This window comes from Podarcis muralis, chromosome 15 (assembly GCF_964188315.1).
Source record: "Podarcis muralis chromosome 15, rPodMur119.hap1.1, whole genome shotgun sequence".
Taxonomy (NCBI): Eukaryota; Metazoa; Chordata; class Lepidosauria; order Squamata; family Lacertidae; genus Podarcis; species Podarcis muralis.
The window spans coordinates 20,093,454-20,120,436 of NC_135669.1; the positions used below are offsets into that span (position 1 = coordinate 20,093,454).

Consider the following 26,983-nt stretch of genomic DNA (forward strand, 5'->3'; position numbering starts at 1 on the left):
TCCCTAACAGAATCAGGGCATCCCTTTCTCTGTCTCTCTCCTCTGTCTGTTTCTCTCTCTCCACCCCTTCATTTTCAGCAGCCAACTTCTCCAAAAGAGTACAAAGCACATTAAAACATCGCTGTTATCATTGAAAAGATTTGAAAATATACAGAATATGTCCAAAGCACTTTAATTGCATTTAGTTAAGAAAATCTCAATATAGATATTACAAAAATAAAGACTAAACAATTAGAATTGTCCAAAAGGTTAGATTTGAAGTTGATATCGCTTGAGTGCCTCCTTTAAAAAAACCCGATTTATGGTCAATGTTTTTCTTTCATTGGCGACAGCTCTCACACTCATTAACCTATTTCTTTTTGAACATCTCTGTGGATCAGAATAGTCCCAAGAACTCCTCTAGAAGGCCTGTTTGTTGAGCTGATTTGCTTGCGCAAAGCTTACTTAAGAAGTTAGTTTCTGGTGTGGCCTTTGCAGAGTATTCTTTCAAATCTGTGGCAAGGTTACACAGCAATGAGCATTCATCCTGATTTGCTGGTGGGATCTTCCCGTTAATAATTTGTTAATCCCACAATTTTCCAATGCATTTCCCTGTAGCTTTCCAAACTTTAAAAGGTCAGTTTTTTAGTGGTTTTTTTCTGTACCAAGGAAAGGGCTGTAGATCAATGGTGGGACACCATTGCATGCAGAAGGTGCCAGGTTTAGTCACAAGCATCTCTTGGTGGAGCTGAAGCTCTGGAGAGCCACTGTTGGGTCAGTGCAGATAATACTGAGCTACATAGCAATGGTTTGACTTGGTATAAGACAGATTCCTGTGTTTAATCTGCCTTAATTCTGCAAACCTAAATTCACAGATGCACTTCAATCCCTCCCTCAAATAGTGACAGCCTGTTGGCACCCCTAGATAGGTTAAGATTAAGTATATTGTCAAAGGTTTTAAGCTCAGAGCATTGTAGAGCAGACTCTTTCTCCTCCGCATCCTGCTATGTGACCACTGGCTAATCTCTATTGACCTGGAACAAAGATGCCATGAAAACCATAGGGGAACTGGACAGGGACTTCTGCCCGGCCCAGTTCAGTAAAATTCTCAGCATCCAGAATGAGCAGGAAAGTACCTCGATTCTGAAACAAGAATGATGGTCAAAGTCAAACAAAAATACTGAAATGGAGTATTATCTCCCTCCCACCAATGCACCCCCTCACAATGCTCTTTTCAATTAAATTAGAAAGGTGAAACACAGAGGAACAGAGAAGCTGTACAGGGTGCTTCCACATGGCAGTTTACTGTAGACCCAGCAATGTCCATGCATGCAAGTTTTGCGCAGCACCCTCCCAATGCCATCCTCATCAAAATTCCATTTGATATCCTCACTTGCCCCAAATTTGAACCAGACCTTGCCTGGGTTATTTCACTTATCAGATATTCCACAGAAATGGCAAATCCAGATTAAATGGGAGAAAACTATATGGGATTGGCATTTTGATGAGGAGGACGTCACATGGAAGCTACGCAAAGGTTGCATGCAGGAACAGCACCAAATCCACACACAGAACTGTTGTGTGGAAGCACCCACAAAGTTCTTGCATTTCGAAGCAGAACACAGGATCCTTCTGTACACACCAGTGTTCACTAGAGATCATTGTTACTGTTGTTGTTATTTATTATATATTGTATTTTCCTGGTCCTAAAATTAATGTTCAGACAGTGGCCATTTATATAGGCAACGAAGACCAAATTACCTGCTTGGCTGTGAGCACAACGGACAGAATAATCCCACGATCTTCTGCAGCAGAGTTAGGTTCTGGCACAAACACTGGCTCAGAAGGATACATTCCATCCTGTCGCCAAATCTTGCAGGCAAAAACAAGGGGACAAAACAGGCTCCTTATTGTGGGTTTTAAGAGCCGGCTCTGGCCCACCCTGAAATTAACTGTGTTTCATCCTTTTACCTTCATCTCCTTGGTCTTTATGTCAGTCTTAATCAGTGAGTCACCAACCATATGCCCAAAGCCACAACCATAGAAGTAACGATATTTCTTCGTATTATAAGAAGAATAGTTAATCTGGGGGAATTCAAGACCCCCTGCTTCCTTGAGGTTCTCATTATGTAGGCTTTCATATGTGCACCAGATCTGGAAAAGGAATCGGCACATTATAAGTACATTGGCAGTTGCCTTATACTAGGTAAGCCTGTTTCTCCCTCTAGCCCAGTATTGCAGTAGCTCTTCAGGGCACCAGGCAGTGGTCTTTCCCATGACCTTCTACCTGATCCTTTGGAAATGTCAGTTCCTGTATTCACATGCTTGCTAAATTGGAGCCCAGTGTTTACATTTTCTTTTGGCAAGGAGCAGCTTGGCAGCTACAGCACGTAGGAGCAAAAGGGATGTTAGTGGGCAATACAACCACATGGAGAGCGAGTTCAGCACAATATGGAAATGTCAGGCACAAACAGTAGTCCCTATAGCATCCCTTTGTACAGAGAGTACATACCTTCCCGTTGGACTCTTTCGTGGCCGTTGCCGATGTGTAGGACAAGGGGCTGAGATTCTGTCCCACAGCTGCACTGGGATCCACATTGATGGGCAGAACAAAGCGTCGTGGATACGGCCTTGCCACTGAATTGTAGGCCTGGCAAGGAGACAGGATGTCATTGCAAAAGGAAGAACTGGTCCCCTTTTGCAGGCCTGGTATAGAGATAGGGAGCAAGAACCAACCAGTAGAGAAATAGAATTCCTTGGCCTCCCAGTTTGGGCTCCTTCTTGGGATAAATTTGGTTCCGTTCTGATTTTAATGCAAACCTGCACTTTCGAAAATAAAATGCAAACCAAAATATAGCTACCCTTTGATATTTGCACTTCTCTGAATTTTATGCTGCAGTTCTCCAACCAAATAATCTGTACAAAATGGATTTAAAGATCATGAAATGTTAAAGTGCACCATTGGTGATTCAAAGCTTCTTTCTTCTGGAAGCTGGAGATTTCAACCACCCGCGTGACTAGTTGTCAAGTGCAGCTACAAGCTGCATGTGCTTTGGGCACAGAACGGCATTATATCCAATGCCAGTCCAAATCAGAGTAGAGCCATTGAAGTTAATGGACATGACTATAAGTTCATTAATTTTATGTAGGACTAGCATTGAAGACAACCCACTGGACTGAAATGCTGCGCTCATGACTGCAACCCCACACCCACAACAACAGCACAGCTGTACTTACCATAGTTAATTATGCACTAAACTCCACCTTCACAGCATGTAGTGAGAGGGAAAGGGAATCTTGCTCCAGGAAAAGACATAGCTGAATGTAGCAAGAGCTGTACATAGGTATTCCTTGCCACTGATGCCATCTGCCTACAACAGGCTGCTTACACAATTCCTGAATATGAGAACCACCCACCAACAGTGCCTCCATCTTGCCAGGATTCAACTTCAGCTTACTGGCCTCCACAACTGCCTTACCTGATCCAGAGCCTCGCCTGCCTTATGGAGGTTTTGCAGCCGGTAAACGTCAAGAGCCCCTCCATCATCTTGACAGCATAGGTCAAGGACGATGCATCCTTGATCTTCAAAGGCATTGATTTGATGGAAAAACAAGAGAGGCTCACTGCAGTACTGCCCGGGCAACACCTGTGCAAGGAACACAACACAACACAACACAGTGATGGCATCTCAGGCCTTCAGTGACACCTAGAGAACATTCCACAAAGCATCCCCTCTGAAAATCTTAAGTTATATATTTCAGCATTGCTGGAAAGGATTTTAATATATGGGCAAAAGTAGGAAGTCTGCCAGCCAGTTTCTACTTCATAGCCCTCTGCTGCTACAGGATCACACTTCACAAAGAGTGAGGGGCAGGGTTGGGGGGCAATAGTTAGCAATGTCATGAGATGGTGCCTTATATACCTGAAAACATCAACAGCCAGATAGCTACGTATGAGGAATCTGATATTTCAAGCTCCCCAGCCCATGGTAGATGATTGCAGAGTTTGTCCAACATGCAAAATTTGTACCAGGTGTGCAGGTTTTGGCACTCTGGCAAGAATCTGGTTTTGAGAAAGTGAAGTGGCTATCAACTGAATTCATGTTGCTACAACGGAGGCAGACTGCAGAAGCCTTGCAGGAGTTTGAGAATGTATGATCCAGGAAGGCGGATCTTTAGTTCCATCTAGTGCAGCTTTCTACTTCCCCCCAGTTGATAGCCAGAGGCCTCTCAAATCTCATAAGCAGGGCTTGAATGCAAGGAGATCTCTCCCAGTTGTTTATTCCCAGAAGCTGGTATTCAGGGGTACATTTTGAAGAAGTGAAATTCTTCCGGGGTAGGGAACTTCCAGCCTATAGGCTGAATGTGACCCTCCACATTACTCTATCAAACCCTCTAGACTTGCCCCAGGCCTTGCACTCCCTGACCCATCACTGCATCTTCCTTGAGTGCTTCTGCCAGGCTGAAATGTGGCCTTGGATACTGTGATATATACAATATCCCTTGTGCATTTGCCCATGAGGGCAGATGGTTCCCCAAGCTGCAGAATGTTCCTAACCCCCAATATACTTGCAGCTGCATTATGAGTAGGTGACATGAGCTCATTCCTTCAAAACTCAAGAAGTCAGCAGACTTGGCTGCTGGGCAGTTCTTCAGCAGGTAAACCTATTGTAGCAAAAGCCAGGCACTGCCCAGAAAAACGGGCCATGAGGCAGTGAACCCAGAAGACGTACCTGCCCAGTGAGCTTGTTCACTACATGGAAGCGGGTACTGTGCTCAGGCTCCCAGCTGATCGCTTCCAAAAAGGATTTCCCAAGAACCTTGGCTGTGATGAACTTCCAAAGGTTCATTTTGAGTGGCTGCTCAATAAAGATCACATAGTTTTCACTCATTCCTACAAAGAGGAGACAACAAGGCTCAGGACAAACACTTCCAGCAACACTTCTAAGCCCCTGCTGCTTTGCTTTCCGTCATGGCCACGCCTAACCTTCCTCCTGCTATCTTGACCCTTCCTTGCTCAAGGAGTTTCAAATTGCACCCAGTGCAACCTGGTGTGCTCCAAATGATCTTGGACTACAGATCCCATTAGCCACAGCCAGCGTGTGGCGTTGTAGTCCAAAAGCACCAGGTTGGGGAAGGCTTCAATATGTAAAGCTTTGAATAAAATATATTTAATCAGAGTATTAATTGCACTATTTCTATAGCACTTTTCACTATACCGCTTGTGATTTGTGCTAAGTAGTCTGCTAAAAAAAAAAAGAATACAAAAAGTGATCAGTATATTCCTGCAGCCATTAAAAGTTTTTAATAATAGGATAACCTCCCCATTTCTTTATGGAGCTGCTTTTTGGATTAGAGGAGTGCGGTCTAGTTAAATATTGTCCAAATTAAATTCCTACAGATCCCAAGATGTGTTCCTAATGTAGCTGCACTTTTGGAAACAGGACAGTGCTCTTCTGAAATAAGAGCATGGTTGCCAACCTTAAACCTTTGGCTTAAGAACTTTTTTTTAATGGAAAAGGGGCTGTTAGCACATTTACCTGGGAGCACCTTTTGCAGTGCTTAGACAAAGCTTGTTGTCCTCCAAGCCGTCTGTGTTAGGCTCTCACCCTTCCTCCTCCTCCTCCATATGGGACATGACAGGAGGTAGAATCTGTAGAGCATGTCCTATTTTATAATTTCAGCGCTTGAGTTTGGCAGCATACGATTGGCCCTTTAGTAACCAAATCTCCAGGAAGGTCAGTAAAATTATAAGTTAAATATCCCATGGAAGATAAAAACCCAAGGGTATCCCTATCCCGATGGTGGCTAAATTGCTATTAATATCAGTGAGAACAACAGGATTCCTCAACATCTGAAACTGGGAGGACTATCTCCAGGGACCAATCCAAGATAACTGTAGCTCTAACTGGTAATCTTTATGTTACTGTCAGGAAACTGACATCGGAGCAGAGTGGAGAGGCTAGGCTCCCCAATGATGCCGGAGAGGGAACCAGTACAGGGGTAGAGAGGGCTTCTGCTGGGGAAGAAAGGCAAGGTGACACCAGGAAGAAAGAAGGGATTGAGAGCTCTTCGGAGGGGAGGCTCCGAGACTCTTCTAGTGAGGTCAGTGAGGAGAGTGGAGGACCACCGATAGGCACACCCACTCTGCGCAGAAGGCTGCAGCGCAGAGAGGCGAGAAGGAGGCTGTCCGTTAAGGAATTTTTATGTTGGAGGAAGTTTAGGAAACGCCCACTGACGGATTCTGCCAGCGACTGAAGCAGTCGTGCCCAAGGGGGGCTGCTCAGCCGGGGAAAACCCAACCGCCTCACGCAGTTTGGAGCAGGTGGAAGTTACACACAAGCAACCCCAATTCCCATGATAGTTACACTTTTGAATTTGTTGTGCTCTGAGATTCTGGTGCACTTTTGTTCTTTTCAGTCTATTGGCTGTGTTAAAGTCATTTGATGAATTTCTATTCCAACCCACTGACTAGGCTTTCATGATGTCTGGGCTTTGACTCAGAGATGTTCCATCCTTGCAACATCGACTATGGGTACATCTGCTCCACTTAAAAGGAGGGCTGGCAACTCTCACCAAAGCTGTGGTAATAGGAAGGTTTCATCTTATCCTCTGGCTCAATAGAACACAGCACTTTTGCACCCTGCAGGCTAGAGTCATCGGAGCCCGACGTCTGTGGGGGGACACAGATGATGTTATAGTTGGAGCCTGGAAGAGAGAAAATGCATCTACTATTTTTTATTATTATGATTATGATTATTAGCTGCCCATCTGACTGGGTTGCCCCAGCCACTCTGGGAGGCTCCCAGTAGCAGTAGTTATTATGATTATGAATATGATTTATTACTTATACCCCGCCCACCTGGCCAGGCCTCCGTAGCCACACTGGGTGGCTTCCAACAGAATATTAAAAGCACAATAAAACATCAACCATTAAAAACTTCATTACACAAGGCTGCCTTCAGATGTCTTCTAAAAGTCAGATAGTTGTTTATTTCCTTGACATCTGATGGGAGGGCATTCCACAGGGTGGGCACCACTACCGAGAAGTCCCTCTGCCTGGTTCCCTGTAACCGCACTTGTCACAGGGAGGGAACCACCAGAAGGCCCTCGGCGCTGGACCTCAGTGTCCGGGCTGGACAATGGGGATGGAAACACCCCTTGAAGGATACAGGGCTGAGGCCATTTAGGACTTTAACGGTCAGCACCAACACTTTGAATTGTGCTCAGAACATGACCCAGCCAGCAGCCCAGCTATAGATGGAACTAGACATTGGCTCCATAATTGTTGATGTGGGGTTTTGGAATAAATGCATGACATGAATGCAAGGCATTCTGATTCATAAGCCTCCATGTTTCCAGTTGAGAATAAGGTCATGCACACTCCATGCCACTGATTTGGATTTAATATAAGAGGGTGGAAGACACAACCTCCAACGCATGGTTGTGAAACGCTAAGCACATAAAGATTCTGGGCCAGTACTTGTCTTATTCATGTGACAGAAGCCTCTTATTCATGTCCAAGGGCCACAGGCAGTGTTAGGAACACCAGTGATCTAACCAGAAAGTGCTTGCCAAACTCCCATGCTTTCCATGACATTACAGCAGCTTTCCTGAACGGGGGCCCTTCAGATGTTGACTACAACAGACGTGCTGGGGCTAATGGGAATTGTAGTCCAAAACACCTTGAAGGCACCATGTTGAGGAAGGCTGCATTAGAGACTGCAACCACTTCTCTCCCTGTCCCTTTTCCCTTCTGCATGACAAAGGTGTTTGCAAACGTGGCATGAAGGCTGGCAACATCAACCCGGCCACATGTGGGAATCCCTTGCAGACGACCGCAGTGCCTGGAGGCAGGCAGTCAAGTCATGTATCCATAGCAGTGACCAGAGGAGAAATGACCTCTGGGAGAAGAGAGAAGCAGAGAGAAGAAACGCCATGGTGCATCTGCAGCAACACAACCGGACGCCTTCATCTGCCCCAGCTGCAACAAAACATGTCTCTCCTATATCGGTCTCTACAGTCACAGCAGGCGCTGCAACCATCCAACAGCTTGACCTCATTCCCAAAGGCACACTCCTCCATTGTCTCCCCAACACAGACGGATGCCAACCATGTATTTTTACATTGTAATCCTGAGGAGCCAGCAAGGACTGTTGTTGTTTTTATGGATTTGTAAACTGCCCTGGGAGCAGATCTGGCTGAAGAACAGAGTAGAAATGCTTTGGATAAATAAATTATTTTGAATAAAAGCAGAAGAGAAGAGAAAATATAATGATCATCTTCCCTGACCGCCACCACCAATCTTCAGCAAATCAAAAGCCCCTTGCCTTTGTCTGCTACCAGATGCACTGGAAAAGGTATTGCTCTCTGACAGTTCCAAACAGAAATCGATTAGTCAGTTGGCAGTGCAGTCCGACAGAGTGACCAGGCAGACATATAAAGAGCAAGCTGCATCTGCTGCAATCTCTGCATATAAAACCTTTGTTTATGAAGTGTCTGCCTTGGCAAAAGTAATGCCTGAACAATAATGCAGCAGACATCTGATCCCCCCAAACTGGTGCTCTGAACAAAAGTGAAATATGAGTTGCAGGAAAGAATGCAAAACTAGTTCTGCAGACTTCTACGTTGTTTTCCAAGTCTGCCCCAAATGTTTTATTATATAATGACAGAAGCCTGGCACCTTTCCCTGCTATTCACATGTCCTGACACAGAAGCGAACAGAAGCAAGTGAACAGAGCAACAACATTGAAAGTTCAGCAAATTCACTAAATTGCTGGGAGTAATTGGAGCAAGTTGGCTGCCTAAACTTCAACAATGCAGGGTGCTGAAAATTTCTTTCAGGGCTCTCCTCCTGCAGTACTTCTCTTCATTGCAAGCTCGATATTGCCAGTTACAATAAATACTCCAAATATTTCAGTTTAGTGCATTCTCTCTGCACTGCACTCATCTGACTTCACCATCGCTGCACCGAGCACAGCAATAAGTAGGCTGCAATCACCACTGAAGCCAATAGAAATATGCTTTGCACCATTTCATTTCAATGCACAAAGCCATACACAGTGCAGAATCAGTTACAGGACTGGAAAAATCAACAGATAAATTCCTGTCAGCTAGTTGTCAAGCTGTTTTGTGTGTTTTAATCAGAGCTGGGAGAAAGTGGAGTGAGGAATCTTTCATCAAAGTAAGATTATAAGGAGAGAGGATCTGCCAGTGTTTGCCTTGAATGCTGCTATTGCCTGTCTCTTAGCAGCCCTTATCCAAGAGTCACAAGTGCGATATATTTTTCATCATGGAAGCTAACCCCTTTCTGAAGATGAGCAAATATTTTGATGCACAAAGGACAATATTGCTGTGATTATGTGCGTCAGAAAAATAAATTAATGATGTTGCCATCATGGTCTTTACATATTATGTTTTTATAAACATGTACCCCCCCCCAAAAAAAAGAGTAGCTGTGTTAGCCTGTTGCAGAAAAAACAACAATAATTAATGTGGGAGAAGGCTGTTCCTGAAGCGTGAAGCAGTCATTTTATGGGATATTAATTGCATATCTGCAAAATGTATTTTATTCCTTTTTAGAGTTTTTTGTTGTACCGTACACTGCTTTGATGGCCTCAGGCTATAAAGTGGTTTATAAATCTGTAAAGAAAATATACCAGAGGCAGTGCATGCAATCCAGGGATTCTATTGCTCTGTCTCTAACTTGTAGAGCAAGCTTCTGGTATCTTTGGAAGTTGCAGGAGAAGCTCTCCCACAGACCACAGTGACCTACTGGGTACAGTATATACTGTATAAGAAATAAGGCAGCCTCTCAGGAAATCTGGTCCTGAGCTGCATAGGGCTTTATACACTTTGAAGCTGGTCCAGTAAGGAATGGAGCTCCGCATCCAGTCCATCCCTAGCATAGAAACATCACAATCTCATACAAATGTCATGATTCTCCTAGAAGTCAGACAAGTCAGCCTCTTCTGAGCCATACAATCTCACCATGTTTTCCATACGAGTTGCCCATATTATACGCTGTCCCGTCCGGGTCATAGTGTGGGTGGGCAGTTGCTCCATTCACTGCAATGTACTTTGTCCAATCCACCTGCAAATGCAAATATATATATATATTTTCCCTTTCAGGGTCTAGGTGGAAACGATTCATTTATAAATATTTCTCCAGCCCTGGTATAAGCTAGACAGCATGGCTCACTGCCTTTGCAACTAGTTGTGAATGGCACTCACTGGCTACCTCTGCTAATCAGATTTCAGTAAACAGACCCTTTCGACTTCTTCGCAGATGCATGTGTCAGAGTGTGCATGCTACAGTCTCATACACACATGCAGAAGATTGGGGTGGGAAAGGGTTGGTAATCTGCTGGGTTAGAGAATGGACTCTACCATTTCAAGGGGGATTTCATTTCCGGATGGTCCTTTTTCTTCTTCTTCAAAATAGCCATGCCAATAAAAAACTTGAACAGTGGGGGAGGGGATTGTGCTAGAAACTGTCTTTGCTAACCTGATACTCTCTAAATGTTTTGGACCCCCATCCGATGAGAGTTGCAGTACAAACGACCTGAGGGGAAATGGCTGCACTAGAAGGTTTCTACCTGTGGGGCTACCTTTCTACTTTCATTGAGTTTGGAGGGAAATATTAAAAAATGGGATCTCTCACCTGCAAACTGAAGCATTCTACCACTCCAGGTCTCATGTTATTCCCATCTCTGCCACATCTGCAGACCAGACCAGGTCTGAGTCTCAAAACAGCAAGTCTCATCCAAGGTGGCCTACCCTTCAATACGGCTTATTTACAGAGACTTAACCAACACCTGGGACGCGGGTGGTGCTGTGGGTTAAACCACAGAGCCTAGGACTTGCTGATCAGAAGGTCGGCGGTTCAAATCCCCGCAACAGGATGAGCTCCCATTGCTCGGTCCCTGCTCCTGCCAACCTAGCAGTTCGAAAGCACGTCAAAGTGCAAGTAGATAAATAGGTACCGCTCAGGCGGGAAGGTAAACGGCATTTCCGTGTGCTGCTCTGGTTCGCCAGAAGAGGCTTAGTCATGCTGGCCACATGACCTGGAAGCTGTACGCCAGCTCCCTCGGCCAATAAAGTGAGATGAGTGCCGCAACCCCAGAGTCGGTCACGACTGGACCTAATGGTCAGGGGTCCCTTTACCTTTAACTAACACCTATGAACCTTTAACCTCACCCTGCAAGTGCTGTGATCCAGCTTCCTCCTCCTGCGACCTTGACACCACACTCTATTCCTTCACCTTCTAAGAGCATAAGGTAGCAGTCCTGGGAGACCCCAGAGAACCACTCTCAGTCAGACTGAACCATACTGGGCTTGATAGACAAACAGTCTGACCTGATTCAGGTTCCTTTACCTTCTCCTTTGTTTCAAGGGTTTCCGGATCGACCTTACGCATTAAGTTGGTTTCTGTGCTGACGTAATAGTCGCCTTTGTAGACCACGTAGTTCACATTGCAGTTGTCCGTCATTTCTGGAACAAAACCCCCAGGTTGGTTTGTGGGTGTGATACAAAACACTTTGGATCACTGGAGTTGTATGGACGCTTTTAAACCGATATTGAGCGCCAGGAACTAACAGTAGCAGCAGAGAAAACATGCCCCCCTCTTTATTTTCAACTTTCTTGGGCACATGAAACCAACCACAATTACCTTGAATTTCTGCTTAGCCCTCAAGAAAGAAGGGCATTTTCGCTGGACAGGTTTAATTCAAATCCATCGAACCTCCTTTGGGGAAGGTTCTCAGGCAGGGTGGAAGGAGAAAGAACTTGCCCATGTGAAGACCACCTGGTGGAAACCCTTACACATATGGTTCTTAATTGTAAACTATATGCTGATCTCCGTCAGCAATTTCTAGATCAACTCTGCATCCCCAAATGGAAACCAGAGTTGGAGATCATACATTTTCTATTACTGGGGAATGATCAGGAGCTCACCAAGTTAGTGGCTAAATATCTCTATGTGGTTTTTTGTTGTCAAAATACACTGCAGACGTCTAATCTCCCTGGAGACCTAGAGATGTGACGATAGACTGCTCTGCCTCCTTTCTTTTAGCAAATGTTTTGTGCCATTGGGGAAGTGGTAATTCTGTATTGATTTGTTTTGGATGTTTGGATGTGATGCCAATAAAAGGTTTGATGATGGTGGAGGTGGCTTTTAAATCAGTGGTTTTCAACCAGTGTGCCGTGGCACCCTGAGGTGCCTTGAATGATGGTCAGAGGTGGTGTGGGCAACACTGGCCTCTGTCCCTCTTTCCTTCCCTCCCTCCTGTGATGCCCTCTCACGTCTCTGCCTCCCAAAGGCTTGCACAGCTGTTTATTGCATCAGCCCTGGCTATAAGCTCTGCAGGTGAATGGTGCCTCTGGGAGCAGCTGCAGGGAGGACTCCCAAGGAGAGGGGAGAGGTGAGGAGGCTGAGGGAACACTCCACAAGGGAGGATGTTTGAGGCTGTCAGCTCTGCAGGCAAGGGGAGACATAACTGGACTCCTGAGCCCCACAGGGGTGCCTCAGAAATAACGTAGTTGGTCAAGGGAGCCGTGGACTCAAAAAGGTTGATGTACAAATGTGCTGGAAATGTAAAGAAAATGAGGGTGCTTTTTAATCATATGTGGTGGTATGTAAGATGACAAAAGACTTCTGGGAAATTATATATAATGAACTGGGGGGGGGTGTTGAAAATACGTTTCCTAAGAAACCAGAAGCTTTTCTTTTAGGTATTGTAGGACCAGAGATCCTGAAGGACCAGACGAAACTGTTTATTTACAATGAGCACAGCTGCACAGACTCTCTTAGCCCAGAAATAGAAAGATGGTACAACTCCGATCAAAGAAAAGTGGCAAACAAAATTGATGAACTATTCCGAGATGGGGGAAAAACTTACAGGAAGAATTAGAAACCAGGAAGAGGGGGTCTTTAATAAAGAGTGGGGAAAGTTTATAATTTATTTGAAAAGCTATTGTAAACAACTACAACTACATACATTGGTAGGACTGACAGGAAACCTGTAGTAAAAATTTAAACTATGGATTGGCAAAGGATTTATAAAAATAGAGTTATGATAGAGATCCAGAGGGGGAAATCATTACATTAAGATCCGCAATGAGGGTGGGGAGGGAAGTCAGAAGGGACTATATGTTTATGTTTTTAATTCATTTGTTTATGTAAAATAGAAAAGGAAAAAATAAAAATTATATATATAAAAAGAAAACCTCTGTTTTCCTTGTCAAAATTGTTTGTGCTTCCAGGAGTCACAGATGAAAGTGGGGGACAGGGTGGGGAGACACACACAAGTGGTGGCAACCTGCCTTAGTGAGGCAACTGGCCTAAAAAAAGAGAATACCGTATTTTTTGCTCTATAAGACTCACTTTTTCCCTTCTAAAAAGTAAGGGGAAATGTGTGTGCGTCTTATGGAGCGAATGCAGGCTGTGCAGCTATCCCAGAAGCCAGAACAGCAAGAGGGATTGCTGCTTTCACTGCGCAGTGATCCCTCTTGCTGTTCTGGCTTCTGAGATTCAGAATTTTTTTTCCCTTGTTTTCCTCCTCCAAAAACTAGGTGCATCTTGTGGTCTGGTGCGTCTTATAGAGCGAAAAATACGGTAACTTTGGCTGTTTTTGATATGAGCCAGTGAAATGGTCCCTTCCTCTTGGCTCATTCTCTTGGATTACTGTCAACACTGTGAAAGGTGAGCTCATTGCAACTGAATGAAATACACTGCGGAGTCTCAGTAGAACTGATTCAGAGGAACTTGAGACATCCCTTTTACTTGAATTCTCAGGCAGCTATAGAGGCCCTATGGGGGCAGGGAGTGAAAAAAGGCACCAAAGATTCTAAGATAAGGTTACCCGATGTCCCCATACAAAATCCACTGAAGTTGAAAAGTGTCCCCGGATTCATTGAAAAACATCTGGTAACCTTATTCTAAGCGGTGTCTCCTCTTGGCATTCTTAGTGCTAAAGAAAGGATTTTAGCGATGTTCGAGAAAGACTGAGCAAGCCTGTGAAAGTTGGAACAAGAACTGTGGGAGCTTGAGAAGGAAACAGAAACCAATTACATGCAAATGAGATGAAGAAAGTTGCTTATCTTAATCTCCAGGTGGGAGGGTGGAGCAACAGAAAGCTTTTTGTGTGGTGGGATCAAAGAAGGTAAAAGATGTATCAAAGCAGTTGGGGGAAAGTGCTAAAATATATTCTTTGCTTGCTTATTCTGTAAGGTTAGTCTGCGTTGCATTGCAAGGCTTAATAAACTTTTTTGACACTTACTTGGCACTTCAAACCTTGACATGAAGCGCTCAAAAATGGACTTGCAAGGGTCAGGCATAGCTAAGGTTCCAAACTCAGATACCATGATCCGGTTGTTCTGGCTGTTAGTCTTGTAGGAATCGCTCCTTAGGAACTTGCTGCTGTACTTCACAACTCCATCGTCAATGTCAAACTGGTGCATCAGAGACATGCCATCAAACCAGTGGTTATACCTTCCATTGGAGAAGAGAAATCTAATCAGCGGGGGGGGGGGGGAATAGGAGTACAGGGTGCTAATTTCACCTATTTCCTCTTTTCAGCTCCTGCCAACTTTAGGCATCCAAGGCAGAGGTCCTTCTTGGTATTGGCGCCCACCCTGTGGAATGCCCTCCCACCAGATGTCAAGGAAATAAACAACTATCTGACTTTTAGACAACATCTGAAGGCAGCCCTGTTTAAGGAAGTTTTTAGTGTTTGATGTTTTTTTGTGTTTTTAATATTCTGTTGGAAGCCACCCAGCTTGGCTAAGGAGGCCTGGCCAGATGGGTGGAGTATAAGTAATAAATTATTATTATTATTATTATTACTCCTACTCCTACTACCTACTACCTACTTAGATCCTCACTGATGATAAAATGTGCACATGCAGTTCTGCCCATGTAAAATGCACATATATACCAAAGTAACAGCAACAAGATCAGGTACAAGCTGATTTCTGGGGGCAGGGGGAAAGGGGATTGATGAGGACACACAGGTGTGTTATTTCCTCTTTTCCTTCTCAGCCAGGTAATAAAGGGAGGGGAAAACACACCTCCCAAACTTGGGAAAACACTTGTTTGATTGATTTTACAGTGATGCCTCGCAAGACGAAATTAATTCGTTCCGCGAGTTTTTTCGTCTTGCGATTTTTTTCGTCTTGCGAAGCACGGTTTTGGAAAAGTTTTGGAAAAGCTTCAAAAATCACCAAAGTCTTCAAAAACCTCAAAAAAGGCTACCACACCGCGTGTTATGAGTTGCTCCTCGAAGTCAAGTCGCAACTGTATTAACGGTGTTAAGAAAAAGGAAACAAACTTGCAAGACGTTTCCGTCTTGCGAAGCAAGCCCATAGGGAAAATCGTCTTGCGAAGCAACTCAAAAAACAAAAAACCCTTTCGTCTAGCGAGTTTTTTGTCTTGCAAGGCATTCATCTTGCGAGGTACCACTGTATCTAAACTTCACACAGAGTGGGGAGGAAATTCAAAACCGATGAATGCAAATCTCAAATTACTGAAACGTTTTTCTTAAACACTTCCCTTTAGATGAGGGAAACAAGAAATGTTTATTAATAAATAATCTGTCTCCAGGATACTGACTTGCCTTTTAATCCTGCCACCGCTAGGGAGATGTGGGTGGCCAGAATTCTCGAATGCCTAAGAACAAACCTTGCCAGCTGTGAGTAACATGGTTCTTGTATTTTCTTTCTGGAGACACAATTGACCGAACAACCTACGTATGAAAGAGCATATCCCTGTGTGGCTTGTAACTTTTCTGGGTGGCTTCTATGGCCTGATCCATAAAGAGACGCAGATTTTTTTATCTCTGAGGTTTAGAATCCCTTGCAGGGCACAGCCACAGCAAACCAAGCAGGCCTTACTTGTCTTTTCCAAACTCAAACTTCCCTGGGCCAACTCTCAGCAGCTTGCCCTTCAGCCAGGTGGGCACATGCCCCTCGATCTTCGTAGGAATAGCTTGAGATGTCTCTTCTACGCTGCAGAAAAATGGCGAGATGCATTCCAAGCCCTTCCGGTTGCTGAAGGAGACCTGCTGCTGTTTCTGGGTCAATAGGAGACTTGGTACCACTGAGGAGACAAAAGCAAGAAATTAGCAGACCAAAAAGGAATACCTGGAGGTTACATTCTAGGCTCCCGTGCGCATAAGTGAAATCGTGTAGGCTGCAACCTATGGAGTCACAAGAGCATGTGATGTACTGTAATACTTGGGTAAAGCAATGCATTTTCTCAGAAAAACTAAATAATGAGTCCTGGCAGGAGTGGCACACAGTCTCAATGGAGACCACCACCAGTGTCAAAGACATGGGGGCAGGCTTCTTCTTCACCAAAGGATGTGCCCAAATCTAGCACTATCCGCCCCCCAGCAATGAACTTCTATGGGGAAAATAAACTCATACCCTCAGAGACATTACTGGCATGTCAGGGTTTCCCAGGCTCTCAATTTTCTGACCACAGCTCCCCCATATTTCTGTTCTAAGGTTTTGATTAATATTTGATTTTTATTGCATGTCGATAATAGGCATTTATTTATTTTTTGCTTGTGTTTACAACAGTAGTTTGTGTAAACCACTTAGAGATTTTCTTACATTAAGCAAAACCAACAAATTTGCCCATTCAAAACCTGCCTAAAAAAGCAGAGGGAGGACCTTCCGGGGGGGGGGGGGGAATAAAACTCGCAGAACACACAGCTACACACCAGCCTAGGCAAATTAAATAAGGGATATGCTTTATAGCAGCTATCAACCACCATGTACCGATTGGCATGCTTGTCTTAAGTGTAATACTTAAGAATAATCATATTTTCACATGCGGTCTAATTGAGCCTTCAGCAGGGATCAGCATTCTAAAACCCCTTCTTATATCTTTAAGGATCAAGAAGCTTGAAAGGGGAAATCCACCTGCAGGGTTAAAGCAATTATCCCTTTGGTGGTTAAGCTCTGGTAAAATACATTCAAAGAAGAAAATCCGATGCTATGTGTAATAATTATGTAGTGAAGCAGAACATGGAGTTGCCAATATATCCCTTTCAAGAAAGGGAACAACATTCCCTTCTGGGCAACTTTATGAAGGTCAAATGCCCGAGATGGATGGAGATATATATATTTTACCTTTGTACCACAGGTGAGTTTTGGCAAACACTGTTGGCGCATGACATGTGCCAAACATGTGCAGCGAGTTTTGGCAAACACTCTCACACACTGTTGGCGCATGACATGTGCCAAACATGTGCAGCTCCCCAAGCGTGTAGGTTCATGGCAGTGCAGTTTTGTGCTGGAAGAAATCCATTCGGACTCCAACTCCTAAACTAGTTCAGTCCTTTACTGACAGGTCCAAAGCATTAAGGCAGTTTCCCAAAGATATACATAAAGAATTAGAGATCTCAGTTTCGACCAAACAGTGGGAAACTGTTTTAACTGCTACAACAAGGGTGTCTCTGGACCTTAAATTGAGGCTATTATAACATCAACAAAAATTTAGAGTATACTGGACCCCATTACGTTTGTTTTTTAAAAAGGGCTATCTAAGGTATCTAACTGTTGGCATGCGTAAGTAATGCGGCCATTCGCTTAGAAATGAAGATCCCCTCAGTGGAGTTAGTCATATGGAGGAGAGTTTTGATCTATTGGATATCCCTATGGCATAAACTCCCGAACCACTATCTAATTCAATGCATGTGGCGGGATGACTTCATAAATTTGTGGACAGGAAAAATCCATGCCAAATTGCTGTCCTATGAGATCTCGCCCACTGAATTGCTCAAACTGGATCTAAATGTGGCAAAAAGGTGTATAAATCAAAGGCTGGATGATGCGGAGCTATACCAAAATTTTGTAGCTGGTGGTGGAGCCTGCTCGCTGTTAAATTTCGGCATAACCCCTATCTACCGCGCTCCGTCCTACTTAACATCGCTTATGGCCGCGTCTCACCGATATGCCTTCATTAGAGCTAGGTTCAATGTCTTTCCAACAAACGTGCTGAGACATAGATTCACTAAGGGCCAAGTCCCTTCAATGTGTGCTTGTGAAATGAAAACATCTGAATCTCTACATCATGTTATGTTTATCTGCCCTTTGTACAGTTCAGCCCGTGCTAGTATACTAAACCCCATAATCCAGCCTATGGCGGACAAACCAGTAGACCTACAGCTTGCCTGGGTACTTCAAGATGTGGATCCTTATATTACCCTACAGGTTGCTAAATTCCTAACAGCCGTCCTCTCGTACAAGAGACGGAACGGAATGTTAGCTGATTATTGATAGTCATAAGAATTTTCTATAATGACATCAGATATTGTTTTTAGTGTAGTGCCAAAAAATTTTAATCTTAATCTTAAACTTTTTTTATGAATGGCTAATATCCGTCCTTGTGAGTTGTGAACTGTGTTATACTACTTGTGGTTTGTATGAGTCCGCTGTTTTATTTGATTTGTTTTGTTGTGTTGTGCTTCATGATGGGCGTAAAGCCGAATAAACATTTGTTGTTGTTGTAACTGTTGGAGATACAATAGGGATAACGCTTCTCTAAAACATATGTTTTTTCATTATCCTATATTGAAAGAGTTTTGGCAGAAGGTAACTGAAGCTATCAACAGAACTATACGGAACAAACTTACATTTACAGAGCAAAATATCCTCTTGCATTATATACTCATGGAACCTTACAAAAGGACAATGCGAGTGGACTCTCCATGCCCTTACCACACAGCAAAAAGAATGATACTGATGAATTGGAAAAATAAAAATGCAGCTCCCTTCTATGATTGGATTGAAGACTTATTCAAACTCGCAACATATGAAAGTTGTTTTTGTTTTGTTTTTAAAGGCAGTTTCACTATATACAGGCTTCTGCTAGATCCCTAGTAGAAGGTGCAGACTTCAAATGCAAAGCAAATCCAATTCACAGCATACATACAGCACAGTCTGGCAGAGCTTCCTTGCAGCGAAGCAAAGAAGCAATGTACCCTTTGCTCTTTGTACTCTTAATATACCCAAGAATGACCACACCCTTGGCTGGTTGCCAGGTCAGTGACCATCAAACACTAATCACAAGACCTGAAGGTGCAAGATAAGGGAAGCCCATACACCAGCTTTTCCTTAACAGCAATTAAAGGAACCTCAACACCCCTTCTTAATTCTCTTTAGGAAAAAATATGTATCAGAGCATGTTATTATGCCATTATATCAGCAATGTTCTGGCTCAACTCACAATATACAAGTTTCATCAATCCATGTTCCACATCATCCCTGACATGTCTATATTTTATGTCCATGTGTTTTGTCCTAGACTTGAATTGTTCAGGCTCTGCCATGGATATGCAGGCCTGATGGGCCTCATAAACTGTCACAGGTAGCTTGGATTCTACATTCATGTCCGCAAGAATCTGCACAAAATAGGGAAGCTGATTGTTCAATTCAGACAGAGAAGCCTATTCCGCTTCAGGTGTAGACACAGATACCAACCCGTTTCCAGGATTTCCAACCCACTAGAGACCATCCAAATTGTACTACTATCCCAGCAGTGGACCTTCTTGTCTGCACATCATTTCCAAAGAAGATGACAGTTTTAAACAGTAGTCCTTTGTTGCTTTTAAATAGCGAAACACTCTTTTAACTGCTTGCCAAGCTGCTGTGGTTAGCTTTGAAACTAACCTGCTAAGAATACCCACAGCTTTGTTAACATCTGGTCTGGACCACTGTGAAATGTACAACGAACTGCCAATGGCAGAGTGGTATAGCCCCTGGTTTTCAAACACCACATTACTCTGCTTTTTAAAAGTCTGTCACCATAGGAGTTTGAATGCCTTTACAATTCTGCATACCAAAAAGTTCTAACAGTTGTGTAAATTTCTTTTTCTGGCTTAGTAGAAAAACTCCCATCACTTATTCTCTGTACTTCAACTCCCAGGTAACTCTTTATAGCTCCTAAATCTTTGAGCTGGAACTCTGGCCCCAACTTGCTGGGCAAACTCCTGAATTTAGTTGTTTGTTTTCCCAACACACGATGAATCATCAACAAACACTAGAAAAAACATACAATCATCTCCTGTCCCCTTACAATATAGACAGGAATCAGCCCAGCTCTTTTGAAATCCTAGAACACTTAGCGCTTCATGCAAGCACATTTTCCAATTTCTGGCTGATTGGCAAAGTCCATAGATCACCATGTAAAGTCTGTATACAGCTTTAGGATTCTGATCAAATCCTGGAGCTTGTTGCATATAAACCACCTCTTTTAACCCTGCATTTAAATATGCTATCGCAATGTCAAAGTGACTAACTTCAAGATCACGTATTGCTGTAAGGGTTAAAAGAATTCTCATACTTTCACTCCTGGCTGTCAGAACGAAAGTCTCATCATAATTTAAACTCCTTCTCTGCATGAATCCTTTCACAACAAACCATTCTTTAAACTTCACTTTACTATGCTATGGTTTTACTTTTATAGACCCAAGGGCACCCCACAGATTTCTCCTGTTCTGGCACATCAACAAGTGAGAAAACCTTGTGATCAGTCAGGGATTGCATTTGTTGTTCCATTGCAGCAAACCCAAGATCCTGCTGTTGTGAAGGCAGCTGCAGGACTTCCTCAAAAGTTTGAGGTGCATGGCTTCCGGTTCCAGTCTGCCTTAATGGAGGCAGCTCTCATGACAGCAGGAGATCGTCGGTGGAGGATAAACAAGGATGCTTGAGGATAGTTATCCTGGCTCTCACTCCGGCATGGAATGCAGGAGGCAGGGAGGTGCTGAGTACAAAAGCACTTCTGCCAAAAACCCAATGTCTCCATTAAGAAGCAGAGGTTCTCCTGTGAATTAGAGTTTCATTCAGACTAAAGTACATGTGCATGCTAGAAGAGATGAGATCACAAACTGCAGAACAGAACCAGCTGCAAGGTTGTTAAGGTTTGAACTTGAGAGAAGACTTTATTCACTGCAAAAGATGGTGTGGGGGGAGCCTATGGTTTCTTTATATAAAGTTTTCTTCTCTACATTTATGATTCGGCAACCCTCCTTTGAATGTTAGTTCAAATTATATTTGTAAAAGCGAGGAGGGAAGAAATTGGATTATAGATATGGAATATAACATTAAACGGAACTGTTTGTGTAAAAAAGGAAAAAGGGAGGGAGGCTTTATTTTGCAAAAGGTTTATAATAGAAACTTAAAGCTGACTCTTCCCTATCTTTTCTTATTTACAAAGTGAACTGAATAACACTAAGAGGACTTGGAATTTAATTTAATTGGAAGTATAATTGCACATATATCTTCATTTGGAAGGAAGGATGAAAGGAGTGTGAATTGCCAAGGAACTGACTGCTCTTCTTCCCAGGCCAAGAGGAAAAATTATAACAACAGTTTATTTATTGGGACAGAGTGAGTTTTGCAGCTGTTGTTAAAGTTGCAAAACAATGAAGCACGGGACAGAGTGAGGTAGAAATTTCTGGAAAAACAATGGGATATCAGCTCCGTCCAAGGCATGGTGGATAATAGCAACAACCGGGAAAAGATAGACATAACATTTTACAAGGACAGGAAGAAACACCACGGACAGAATAATTGCCACACATAGGAATAACAAGGATATAGGGTTTTTTGTTTGTTTTTTATTTATTTTTAACAAGGATATAGTTTGAGTGCCTCACTTGTAGTTTTATAAATCATTTAATGTGTCAACATGAATAGAAGTTATTAATATTGCAGTTGTTGTATAAGGGATTATTATGATGTCCAGAATGTAATGGAAATCAATAAGGTTTTGGAGATCAGAAATAGAGAAAATAATCAAAACTTCAGTTGTAGCACACGGGGTGGGCACCTTATCTAAATTATATGATTCGGTATTTGAACGATTGGTATTAGTAATTGTATTACAAATTGGTATTGTTATATTGAGGCTATTATTGGATTGTCATTGAAAACTAGTAAGTTAGGTCAGTTTGCACTTGAGCAAATGGTCTTTATGACACTCTGTTACTCTTTTTGCTCACTTAGAAAGTTTGCAGGTTTCACACTCCCAAGTATTTACTGCAGGCTTTTAACTTTAAATCAGTGCACAGCTGTGGCATTTTTGCTAAACTTCTAAAGTGTGCATGCCACATTCTCCGGCAAATTCTGCCAGTAAAGATTACATTGTAATTATCTTTTGTCAAGCATGCTACACTCAGCAAACGTTACTGGGGATTTTCCACTAGCAAAACATTTTCCAAATAGGAAGCTATCATGGAGCCTCTTGATCACAAGAATCTGGATAAAGATGTTCCCTACTTTGCTGAAGTCGTAAGGTAGGGGAGCTTTCTGCATCTCATTATGAACTGGGGCTGTTGAGTTCCTCTTACACAGCTAGTCCTTTTTTGCTTTTTTATCATTGAATTGTGGGAATACTGTGGACATAATTGAATTTTGAGTTCATTTGACAAAGTCCTCCATGATATTTTGGGTAGCAGGCATGTTCAATACTGTCTTGATCAGGGGTTGGCAATTTGTGACCCTCCAACATGGTCAGGGATGATGGCAGTTGTGGTTTAAGCAGTCCCTGGAGCAGTACCTAAACCGCTCAGGACCGCCTCTTTCCATTTGGACATACCCGGACCCTGAGATCATCTTCTGAGGCCCTTCTTCATGTGCCCCCTCCTTGAGAGGTCTGGAGGGTGGCAACACGAGAACAGGCCTTCTCTGCAGTGGCTCCCCATCTATGGAATGCTCTCCCCAGGGAAGTTCGCCTGGCGCCTTCATTATACACCTTTAGGCATCAGGCAAAAATGTTCCTTTTTAACCAGGCCTTTGGTTGATCTGATTTACATCCTATGCCCTTTTAAAATGTTTTTTGGGGGGGCTATTGGGTTGTTGTTTTAATTTTTATTACGTATTTTTTGGTTTTACATCTTGATTTTATTCTGTGAACCGCCCTGAGATCCCCGGGTATAGGGCGGTATATAAATTCAATAAATAAATAATAATAATAATAATAATAAATGTGCCCCCAGACAAGGCACATACACCGACCCTCGCCCTTGGATGGACCCTCGCACATGAACCATCAGCAAGGGTGACATGGTCCTTCCTCACAGAGCATGTGTTCACCACATGCTCAGTACAGGCAGAGTCCAACAGCCAGACTCAGTCAGCAACTCTGGTTTCAGGAACTGACTGTCTCACCACGGCTGAGACAAATTGAGTTATTTGCTTCTGTTTTAAATGGGGATGCTTTTTATGGTTGGCATCTGGAGCCAGGCGGGCAGTACAGTCTCTCCTGAGGTGCTGCGTTGAGCCACAACGAAAAGAGCCACACCACAACTGTCGCCCTGGCTTCTCCCTCACCCAAGAATGACCACACCCTTGACCGGTTGCCAGGTCACAGTGATGTACTTGGCAGGTTGCCAGGTCAGTGACCGACAAAATCCTCCCTGCTTAAGTCAAGCTGTTGACTTTTCTCCCTTTTGAAACATTGCTTCTGATCATCTACTCTATCACCATCAATTGCTGACACGGCTTGGCTTCACCTGCACCTTCTCTGCCAGCAAAAGCCAATTTCAAAGAACATTCTGTTCCTATCCATTGGCTAAGGAAGAAAGGAAGGCAGCAGTCCTCTACTCATTTGCCTGGGAGTAAGCCTTATTGACGCCAATGGGATTTGCTTCTGAATAGACATGTACAAGCTCTCACTGTAAGCCTGCAATTCTCTAAATCAGGATTTCCCAACCTTGGGTCTCCAGTTGTGTATTCTCAAAAAACAAAACAAAACAAAAAAACCCCAAACCTTTCATACTTTACCTGCTCCATTCCTTGAGAACTGTGTGTTTGTGTGTTAAGAGGCAAATCAGATGATAACACTAGAAATGCCAAGTATTTCTAAGGTAAATTACAGTTCAGTGCCACTAAAAACAAAGTACATGAATCTGGCAACTAAAGAATTCTCTCTCACTCTCATGCCAGTGCACGGAGTTGGCTCCATTTTCTGGTTCTCCTTAGACAGGCAATTGCCTGCAACTTTGAGATTAAGGAAGCACTTTGCAAACTCATTGGCTTTGTGTCCAATGCAAACAATCTCAGGCTGCACCAAATGCACGGTATGGCAAAGAAACAAACAACCGTCTTTGAAAATGCGAAAGCCAAAAATTATTTAGTTTTGTCTTTGGAATTCATCAGAATTCTGGAACACACCTTTATAAGGGAAAGCAGTAGCAAAACAGATGTGGTAGTCCTCATATTAAGAAAACTAGATATTAATTTTAGATTATTCACTAGGTGAGAATGATATAAAAATTGAAAATGTTTTTATGACTACCGTTTGTGTGAAAGGCATTTCAGAGGAGAAAAGTTCAGGCAACGTCTGAAAATCTGAGCCCTGCTAGACCTGCGTGCCTGTAATACCCAGCAATTATGACAAGTTCGATGCACACAGGACAACAGCCACGATGGATCAAGATGGAAGATGCTGTTTCATGTCTGTGTCATTTTTGCATAGGCAGTTTGTATTTTTTTTAATAGTTTTTATAAAATATTTTCTTGGTTTACAAAAATACGTGTCTTGTCTTTTTTTTCCGGGTTGCAAAGTCCTTTGTGCAAGTTTTGATACTGTACATGCTGCCGTTTAAGACTCTGGCATAATGATAAATGTAGCAGCAAAATAGCCATGAAGCCACAACATAAATGAAAGCATTATACATTTTGGCAGGCCACTGCTGGAGGGTGATAACCCAAGAGTTCCAGTTAGTTACTTCCTTCCCCTCTTCCTGACAAATAATGGTAATTCATAGCTACATCTTATGCGGGTCCACCAATAAGAGTAATGAAATTAATGTAAAATTGGCAAAAAGAAGTCCAGTCTCCTGGTTCCATTGCTGACTGATATAAAAGGTAGCGTTGTGTGCGCACGTTTTGTTAGTTCTTTATTTTGGGGGGTGGAGATGGGAAGAGTTGTATAAGATTTATTTATTCTTCTTGCTTACTGCCTGCTACTCAACTTGTTTTGTGTATTTGGCCCTGCTGAAGATTAAAAGGCCTAGCCCACTGCCTTGGGTTGAAAACATTGACTTTTATTCATTTATTTTAGTATGCTAGGGAACTTAGAACTGTTTCAGAACTAGACTGACTGGAGGGAAGGGGAAGATGATTATGTTATTTATGACTTCATACCATTAATGAGTACGTGCAAATTGTATAAAGCTGCTTTAAGTTTTGTCTTGTGCAAGTTGCTTTAGTTTCAAATATTTTATCTTTTGTAACTTATTTTATCTTGTTTTATTTACTATAACTTTTGCAATATTTCATATCGTTTAATAACGCCACTCAGCTATTTGTTTCAGTTACAATCTTGAGCCTGTGGTTTTACTGGTTAAACTCTAGTCTCTGTCTTTAATGTATCTGAGAATTGTCAGCTATGAAAGTTACTGCTTTCCCACAATTTGTTTTTATTTTGCTTTGGTGATCCAAAAAGTTGAAGAAATAGGTTTGCATTTCCAGCAAAAGGGTAAAAAATAAAGAATAATAACTTTGATAAGAATTGCTTTTTAGATTACCGCTGTGATTAAATGTTGTTCTTCTCCCATCTATGTAATATTGCACAACTCTTGCTCTTAAAACATATTACATTGCTGTCAAAATAGCATACGTGCTGTGAAGCAATACAATACAGAAGAGAACTAAAAAACATATTACTCTATCGCTCAAGGCATTTCTCCTTACCAAGCTTGCAACAATGAAACTAGCAGGTTCTACCTAACAATACCAAAGCTTGCACAGCAGATGAACTGAATTTGCTATACATGGATAAGTCCATTATTGCTTTCCTGCTCCATCCTTATGAAAATTTGACAGCAGGCAACACCACGGCTTAAGGATAGCAGTGCAACTTAACTAGGCTTTGAGAGTTCCAATCCCGATTCCAATGAGAAACACATTATACATTATTTTAGTTCATCACTCCCTAGCTGACTGTTTTGATATTCTCTGAGTTCTGTATTGTGGAGACTAGGTAAAAGCTTTGGTGTTACATGTTTTAAACAAGCGACTTCCTTCTTAAAAATAAAATAAAAAGCCATTCAAATTTCAGACTGCAACCTAATTGCAGAGGTGGTTGTTGGCCGCCGATGACCTCCCAGCCCCCAAACTGCACAATCTGAAATAATCAGTACATGCGCTTCTGAATAATAACTAGACTCTAATCTTGTGGGTTACAGGCACAATCCCAAACAGGCCTCTGAATACAGTCCGTCCAATCTCAGATGCTGAAAAACAGCCCCTAGCAGAAAACTGGGAGGAAATGGAAATCTTACCTGGGATGTACTGCAGCAAAGACCAAAGAAAATCAGCCACATTCCTAGACAGGAGGCTGATGAAAGAGAACAGGTGGGAAAGCATCTTTCGTGATTCTGAAGCATATACTGAGGAACCTGCATAAATCGTCTATGCAAAAGATGGTACAGTGCATCTGTTAATGATGGGAGTGTACAACTAGGCTGGCTGAACACATCATTTCAGAATAAAAGCCTGGCTCTGTCTCAGCCTTTTCTGACTGAACAAGGGCATTTAGGGATGAAGCTGAGCAGAACAGACAGAAACAGCGATACCAGCTTTTTGCACTGTCATTCTGCAGCGTTCCATCTCTGCAGCTTTGAAAAGAAATTGGGGGAATAGTATGCACTTTCCCAGTTAAGACTGGCTTTTCACATACACGAGCTTTGCTGTCTAACACATTTAGGACCGTTTACAAATATGCTCAGAGAATCTAATGAAATGTGCTACCAATTAATTGTTTCAAATAGACAAGAGGGCAAAGTGATTTGACTCAGCATAGTAAGGAAGTGAATGAAAGGAAATTCTTACTGTGAATTTCTGTTCCCAGAGACTCCCTTACATCTGGGATGACTCTTCCCTTTCACTAGTAGCTAGGGTCACATAACAAAACAGGTCCTTGCTGGGAAGAAATAATCCCACATTCTCCATGTAGGATGGTTGAGCAGGAAATAACCGCTCCCCTTTA

General features: G+C 42.8%; 1 protein-coding gene across 2 annotated transcripts in view; it reads right to left on the reverse strand.

Moving 5' to 3' along the window:
- Positions 1-156: 156 nt before the first annotated feature.
- Positions 157-26,983, reverse strand: part of BCO2 (beta-carotene oxygenase 2) — a 73,653-nt gene continuing 46,826 nt past the window's right edge. Inside the window, exons 1-12 of one of the 2 annotated variants that reach the window (XM_077919871.1) lie at positions 26,277-26,445; positions 15,871-16,075; positions 14,259-14,470; positions 11,357-11,472; positions 9,970-10,072; positions 6,556-6,687; positions 4,713-4,873; positions 3,459-3,626; positions 2,492-2,629; positions 1,951-2,133; positions 1,741-1,851; positions 157-1,122 (exon numbers count right to left, since the gene is read on the reverse strand). In XM_077919871.1, the coding sequence (XP_077775997.1) occupies positions 1,006-1,122; positions 1,741-1,851; positions 1,951-2,133; positions 2,492-2,629; positions 3,459-3,626; positions 4,713-4,873; positions 6,556-6,687; positions 9,970-10,072; positions 11,357-11,472; positions 14,259-14,470; positions 15,871-16,075; positions 26,277-26,361 (1,731 nt within the window). In that variant the 5' untranslated portion in view covers positions 26,362-26,445 and the 3' untranslated portion in view covers positions 157-1,005. Of the gene's footprint in view, positions 1,123-1,740; positions 1,852-1,950; positions 2,134-2,491; positions 2,630-3,458; positions 3,627-4,712; positions 4,874-6,555; positions 6,688-9,969; positions 10,073-11,356; positions 11,473-14,258; positions 14,471-15,870; positions 16,076-26,276; positions 26,446-26,983 lie in introns of those variants that run through there. The other variant, XM_028707866.2, reaches the window with a different exon arrangement.